Source organism: Nicotiana tabacum, chromosome 8, assembly GCF_000715075.1.
Source record: "Nicotiana tabacum cultivar K326 chromosome 8, ASM71507v2, whole genome shotgun sequence".
Taxonomy (NCBI): Eukaryota; Viridiplantae; Streptophyta; class Magnoliopsida; order Solanales; family Solanaceae; genus Nicotiana; species Nicotiana tabacum.
This window is the reverse complement of record NC_134087.1, coordinates 203,958,118-203,965,342: the sequence shown is the minus strand read 5'-3', so window position 1 is coordinate 203,965,342 and position 7,225 is coordinate 203,958,118. Positions and strand designations below refer to the sequence as shown.

At 39.6% G+C, this 7,225-nt stretch overlaps 2 protein-coding genes across 2 annotated transcripts; both read right to left on the bottom strand.

Moving 5' to 3' along the window:
- Positions 1 to 246: 246 nt before the first annotated feature.
- Positions 247 to 1,083, bottom strand: LOC142163506 (uncharacterized). Its single transcript, XM_075220800.1, has 2 exons — positions 856 to 1,083; positions 247 to 543 (listed from the first exon to the last, which is right to left on the bottom strand). Exons 1-2 carry the CDS (start codon positions 1,081 to 1,083, stop codon positions 247 to 249), a joined length of 525 nt encoding a protein of 174 aa, XP_075076901.1.
- A 137-nt stretch (positions 1,084 to 1,220) lies between these two features.
- On the bottom strand, positions 1,221 to 1,835 carry LOC142163505 (uncharacterized). Its single transcript, XM_075220799.1, has 2 exons — positions 1,436 to 1,835; positions 1,221 to 1,291 (listed from the first exon to the last, which is right to left on the bottom strand). The coding sequence occupies exons 1-2, from the start codon at positions 1,833 to 1,835 to the stop codon at positions 1,221 to 1,223; spliced, it is 471 nt and encodes a 156-aa protein (XP_075076900.1).
- Between the last annotated feature and the right edge of the window lie 5,390 nt (positions 1,836 to 7,225).

Sequence of the window (7,225 nt, the reverse complement as noted above, 5' to 3'; positions counted from 1 at the left end):
CATTATGATCTTCAAAAACCTCAAGAATTACACATCAAAATCTGTTATCCTTAACTTACCAACAATTTTAATGCAATATTCTGTTAATTATATAAAATTTTATTTCTTTTTGGGTGAATTCTTGCAAGATCTTTTGTTATGCCCTTCTCCCCCGCAATTGCCACATGAAACCTTGTACTTCTTTGAATTTACTTCATCATATGATTTGTATTTTTCTTTTTGAGGTCTTTCTGGTTGCCTTTTCTCTCATGTAGATGGATTTACTACTTCTTCAGATTTATGTTGTGGCATATTCCATTTGCTTTCATCAGGAAGGCGATTTACTGGTATTTCATAAGTACGCAAGAGGTTCGCCCTTGTGTAATAAGGAGAATAATATTCTTCAAAAGACTCATCCCTGTGTCTTAAAGCAGCCAAAGCATGTGGACAAAGAAGTTCATCAAGCTGGAATTGCCCACAACTACATCTCTTATTTTCAAGACAAATAATGTAGCGCCTCACACCATCTAGTACTGTATGGACGTAGTCTGTTGAATCCCTCACCTATGATTACATTACAAACAAAAAACAATTCATATACGGTTAAACTCAAGCTATGTACAAAATATCTACAAAGTTTCTACAAGATATCTACATTGTCCTGTATAAATTAATTTGATTCAGTAAATGATCAGATCTTACTCTAAGTTTGTACGACAATGTTCTGTTGTCATCTAACTCTTTGTTGAATTTATACCCAAGGTATGCGAATGTACCCTTTGATTTCAATAACTTTTCCTTCGTCCAACGTTCAAGAAGGGTCCTCATATACTATAATAGTTCTACTATCGGTAGCTCTCTTGCATATTTTGTTACAGCATTCAACGACTCTACAATGTCTGATGTCATAGTCCAAGTTCTGTTCACCGTAGCATGTACTCGAGACCATCTATGATAGCCAATATCGTATAAGTATGCTTTAATACGGGGGTCAATCTCTTCAATCTTTGACATCCTTTCATTAAATTCATCAAGCGTGTATGACCGTGCCGTGGCAAAGTATAGTTCACTTAACTTAGATTTCCCTTCTTGAACTTTGCCCATATATTTGTCCAAATATGCCACATGCAAAAATAACGTGGCATGCCAGGATAAACAATAGATGTTGCCTTCAAGATACTCTCATTTCGATCCGAAACAACACATATATTAGTCTTTCACCATATGCATGTTTGAATTGCTCAAAAAACCACTTCCATGATGCGTTCATTTTCTGAATCAACAACAACATATGCCAATGGTAATATGGTACCTACATTATGTGGCAAAAAACAATTAATTGGATGCATGCAAAATGCAGAACAAGACATATACATACAAACTACGACTTCTCTACAATATATCTACAATATATATGTATATATATATACAATAAATCTGCAAGTACTACAAATACCTGCTGCATCCATTGTACTAGCTGTTACCATTATTCCCATGTATGCTGACTTTAAGAAGGTCCCATCAACTACTACAACTGGCCTACAATATTCCCAACCACTAATTGACGTACAAATCGCAACAAATACATACAAGAAGCAGTCATCGCCCGTCTTCTTCAATTTAACTACAGACCCCGGATAAGTCTTCTTTAGAATATACAAATAACTAGGCAATTTGCTGTAGGAGTTAGTAGGATGACCTCTCAAAAACTGTAAAGCCTTTTCCTTTGCTCTCCAAGCTTGCGTGTAGGTTAGATTCACGTCGTGTTCAGACAACATGTCAAATTGTATGTCTTTTGGTGTGTAAATTGTTTTAGGGTCAGAATATTTTGGAATAACCATGCTACCAACAACCATGGTAGTAGGTTTGCATTGTATGAATGTATTGTCCATTAAAGAGCATGTGTGCTTGCTGTTGAAATTTCTGACCTTGAACATTGCGGAATCATTTATGCTAGTTGCCTTGAAGTGCTATGTACAGTTTTCACCAACACATATCAGCCAGTAGCTACAAAATAAATGCAATTTAAACATTGGTTTAAAATGTAGATTTAAAAAGAAAAAAATGTTTTAGCTTAAACGATCACACTATATAATTTATATACAACATAACTACAATTAATCTACAATACTGATAAACATTATCACAAGAAAAAACTGAAAAAGTAAAAAATTACAAAATTAAAAAAATAATGATCTTTGACCATTCACATGTTCATACCTTCTAGCACTAGATCTTTTAACCCTGAATTGGAACTTGTGCATGACAGAATAGTGCTTCATTGCAGTTGCAATTGTTTCCTTATCTTGGTATACTTGTCCTACTTCAATAGAACTTTGTGTACTATCTGCTATTATTATACTTTCATGTTCCTCTATAATGGGAGAAGTTGACATATCAAGTAACTTTAGTGTTCCAAACGAACCTACATGAAAATAAATATAAATACTGTTATGAATAGTTTGTAGAATTTTTTTAGATAATTTGTAGAAATATTGAAATTCTGTATTTCATATTACTTTTTCAAATATTATGTAGTTTTATTGTAGAATAAATGTATACAATTTGTAGATATAATGAAATTCCATACTGATATATTTTTTACTCTGACATGTACTTTATTTGTAGATAAAATGTACATAATGTGTAGTACATTGCCATACAACCAGAATTTGATAGAAAAATTAGAATCACAAACCTGCAACTGTGTTCTCATTGGTGATACTCAATTCCATATTGAAATCGCGAACAGTTATACATAGCGGATATGTGACGACCCAAAAGGTCATCACCTGTTTTCAATTAACTCTGTGCCTCTGAGGCCTTGAAAACCTCATTTAGAGTTGCCTCGACTTGCGTGCGCAATCCGGGTGCATAACCGAAAAACTTAAATATGAAATTCTGTGAAAATGCCAAGTTTTGATGTTAAAATAAATAAATTTGACTTCGGTCAATATTTTGGGTAAACGGACCCGGACCCATGATTTGACGGTCCCGGAGGGTCCGTAGGAAAATATGGGACTTGGGCGTATGCCCGGAATCGAATTCTGAGGTCCCAAGCCCGAAATAAATTTTTGAGTAAAATTGTTTTCTGAAAATGTTTAAGGAAATTTGAAATGAAATCTGATTAGAAAGCGATGGTATTGGGCCCGTATTTTGGTTCCGGCGCCCGGTACAGGTCTTATATATGTTTTAAGTTATTTCTGTAAAATTTTGTTGAAAACGGATGTCGTTTGATATGATTCGGACTTTAAATGGAAAATTTGATGTTTTAAGAAGTTTGAAAGAATTCATGAAGTTTGAGGTTTAATTCGATGTTTATGATGTTATTTTGGCGATTTGATCGCACGGATAAGTTCTTAGGATATTTTTGAGGTTGTGTGCATATTTGGTTTGGAGCCTCAAGGGCTCGGGTGAGTTTTGGATAGGCCACAGGTTGCATTTAGAACTTAGAAAAATTGCAGAAATTGCAGCTGAGCATAGCAGGCATGCAGGCTTTGCATTTGCGAATCCTGGCTTGCAAATGCGATAACGCAAATGCGAGTGGCCTTTCGCAATTGCGAAGTAAGCCCAGGCCAGCCCTTCTCGCAAATGTGAGGATTATCATCGCAAATGCGATTCCCATGTTGTCGCAAATGCGACCTTTATTCGCAAATGCGGAACTTCCCAGCCTAGCCAGTGATCGCAAATGCGACCAACGTGTCGCAAATACGGAAGTCGCAAATGCGGAAGTCGTAAATGCGACATTTTTTTCGGAAATGCGAAGGTCCAGTATTTCTGAAGGGTTCGCAAATGCGAACCCAGTCTCGCATTTCCCATGTTAGTAGAGGTCGGGGTTCGCAATTGCAAACCCCTGTTCACATTTCCCATATCTGAGATCTGCATTTTTCTATACTTAACTGATTTTGAACCCCATTTTTTCATATTTTCTCAAACCCAAACACACTTAGGCGATTTTTCAAGAATCCTTTCTTCTCCAAATCAATTGTAAGTCGCTTTTAACCAAGTTTCTTCAATTCTCATCATCTTTTAACATGATTTCAACCTAAAATCAAAGATTTTCATGGGGGAAATTGGGTATTTTGAGTAGAACCTAGGTTTTTCAAAAATTGGGGATTTGGACCTCAATTTGAGGTCTGATTTCAAAATAAATTATATATTTGAGTTCGTGGGGGAATGTATAATAGGGTTTTGGTTCGAACCTCGTGTTTTGACCACGTGGGCCCGGGGGCGATTTTTGACTTTTTGGGTAAAACTTTGGAAAACTCATTTTCATGCATTGGGGTTGATTCATTTAGCGTTTATTGCTGCAATTAAGTAATTTGTGACTAGATTCGAGCGGATTGGTGGTGGAATCAAGGGGTAAAACTATAGTTGAGACTTGTGTTGTGTTCAAGGCATCGAGGTAAGTGTTCGGTCTAACCTTAGCTTGAGGGATTAGGAGTTGAGTCATATTTTCTACTTGCTTCTTGTTGAGTACGACGTATAAGCATGGTGACGAGTATCTATACGTTGGTGTCGAGCATGACCGTGAGTCTTAAATTGAACGTTGTTGTGTTCTTAAATGACATTTCGGTTGCTTTAATTAATGATCTTCTATATTGAGCAAAGACTTGGTTCATCTCGTAGATCTTATTTATGATTGAGCATTGTCATTATTTTGAGCTAAGTACAACCTAAGTCAAGATTGGTTATTGCTTTTGTTCCCTTGCCGGGAAACTATTATATTGCTTTTGTTCCCTTGTCGGGAGGTTATTATATTGCTTATGTTCCCTTGATGGGATTTCGTTTAATTGTGTGATGAACTATAAAAGGGAGCGGGTGGTACTCCTACCACAAGATTGATGAAATGGGACCATAAGATTGATAAAATGGGAGCGGGTGGTACGCCTACCATAAGATTGATGAAATGGGAGCGGGTGGTACGCCTACCACAAGATATGATGAAATGGGAGTGGATGGTACGCCTACCACGATATTGATGAAATTAGAGCGGGCGGTACGCCTACCACGAGATTGATGACATGGGAGCGGGTGGTACGCCTACCACAAGAGTTAATGAAATGAGAGCGGGTGGTACGCCTACTACGAGATATGAGAAATGGGATCGGGTTGCACGCCTGCAACAAGATGAAATTGAAAATGAAAGTTGCCTTTATTTCCCTTTATCCGTGTTAGAAGTTAAGTTGTAGTTTCCACATTATTCTTGATATGCTGCTTTAACTGCTATCCCCGAAACATGTTTCCCTTCCCCAGCTTTAATTGCTTATTACTTGTTTACTTTTTTGCCACATATTATATAACTGCACAGGTTTATTTGGAGTCTGGTCCTAGCCTCGTCACTACCTCACCGGGGTTAGGCCAGACACTTACCATCACTTTTTAGGAGGCGACCAATGTGGCCCATAGAGTTGAGATGGTTCTATCGTAAGGAGGTGGTCATGGGTCGGATAAGAGGCCCCGTCATTCAGGCAGAGTCAGTGGTACCTCGTCTGGAGGTAGAGATTCATATGGTAGAGTCCATCCTCCTAGGCCCTTTCAGTCAGCTCTTCAGGTTTCTCACGGTACTTCAGGTAGCCGTGGTCCTTAAATGCAGTATTCTGATCAGCAGTCCTTCAGTGCATCACTAACACCTATTAGTGCACCACCGCTTCAGAGTTTCCAGGGTCGTCAGCCGAGGGCTTGTTTCACTCTTGGCGACACGAGGCACATTTCTAGGTATTGCCCTCGCGCTTCGAGCAGTTCTCCGCATCAGGGTTCTCGTGCCTATGGTTCAGGCACCAGATGTTCCACAGCCCACCCAGCAAGCTAGAGGTGGGGGTAGAGGTGCTAGATATGGAGGTAGAGGTCCTAGAGGTGGAGCTCAGGCCACTAGAGGTGGGGGCCAGCCAGCAGCAGGTCGTCCCAAAGATGTGGTTCAAGGTGGTGGGGCCCAGCCCCAATGTTATGCTCTCCCATCCAGGCCCGAGGCTGAGGCTTCAGACGTAGTGATTACAGGTACGGTTCTGGTTTGTGATAGAGATGCTTCAATGTTATTTGATCCAAGGTCTACATACTCGTATGTATTATCTTATTTTGCACCGTATCTGGTCATGCCTAGTGATTCGTTGAGTATTCCTATTTATATGTCTACACCGATGGGCAATTCTATTGTGGTAGATCGAGTTAGTCGCTCTTGTGTAGTTGTGATTGGGGGTCTTGAGACTCGTATGGATTTATTTCTTTTAGACATGGTCGACTTCGATGTTATGTTGGGGATGGACTGGTTATCACCTTACTACGCTATCTTGGACTGTCATGCCAAGACTGTGACCTTAGCTTTACCAGGTATGCATCGTTTAGAGTGGAGAGGTACTCCAGGTCATTCTACCCGTAGTGTTATATCGTATGTGAAGGCTTGGCGTATGGTCGAGAAGGGGTGTTTGGCCTATTTAGCCTATGTTCGCGATTTTAGTGCTGATATTCCCTCTATTGATTCTATGCCTGTTGTTCGTGAGTTCCCTGATGTTTTCCCTTCAGACCTGCCGGGTATGCCACCCGACAGGGATATTGACTTTTGCATTGATCTGGTACCGGGCGCTCTGCCCATTTCTATCCCGTCGTATCATATGGAGCCGCCTGAGTTGAAAGAGTTAAAGGAACAATTGCAGGATTTGTTTGAGAAGGGTTTTATTAGACCCAATGTTTCGCCTTGGGGGTGCACCCGTGTTATTTGTCAATAAAAAGGATGGGTCAATGAGAATGTGTATTGATTACCGACAATTGAACAAGGTTACAGTCAAGAATAAGTATCCGTTGCCGAGGATTGATGATTTGTTCGACCAGCTTCAGGGTGCCAAGGTATTTTCAAAGATTGACTTGAGATCTGGCTACCATCAGTTGAGGATTAGGGCATCCGATGTCCCTAAGACAGCTTTCCGCACTCGGTACGAGCATTATGAGTTCTTGGTTATTTTATTTGGATTGACCAATGCCCCAACAGATTTTATGGATTTGATAAACCGAGTGTTCAGGCCTCATTTGGACTCGTTCGTGATAGTCTTAATTGATGATATATTGATATATTCCCGCAGCCAGGAGGAGCACGAGCAGCACCTTAGAGTGGTTCTTCAGACTCTGAAGGATAGTCAGCTATATGCTAAGTTCTCGAAGTTTGAGTTCTGGTTGAGTTCAGTTGCATTCTTGGGTCATGTCGTATCAGCAGAGGGTATTCAGGTTGATCCGAAGAAGATTAAGGCAGTCAAGA

What these genes read in the sequence shown, in the direction of transcription:
- LOC142163506 (XM_075220800.1), bottom strand. Translation starts at nt 1,083, where the DNA reads ATGGGCAAAGTTCAAGAAGGGAAATCTAAGTTAAGTGAACTATACTTT. An exon ending in TTGTAGAGTCGTTGAATGCT is followed by an intron (nt 544 to 855) that starts GTAACAAAATAT and finishes ATGTAATCATAG; the next exon opens with GTGAGGGATTCAACAGACTA.
- LOC142163505 (XM_075220799.1), bottom strand. Translation starts at nt 1,835, where the DNA reads ATGGTTGTTGGTAGCATGGTTATTCCAAAATATTCTGACCCTAAAACA. An exon ending in TAGTACAATGGATGCAGCAG is followed by an intron (nt 1,292 to 1,435) that starts GTATTTGTAGTA and finishes CACATAATGTAG; the next exon opens with GTACCATATTACCATTGGCA.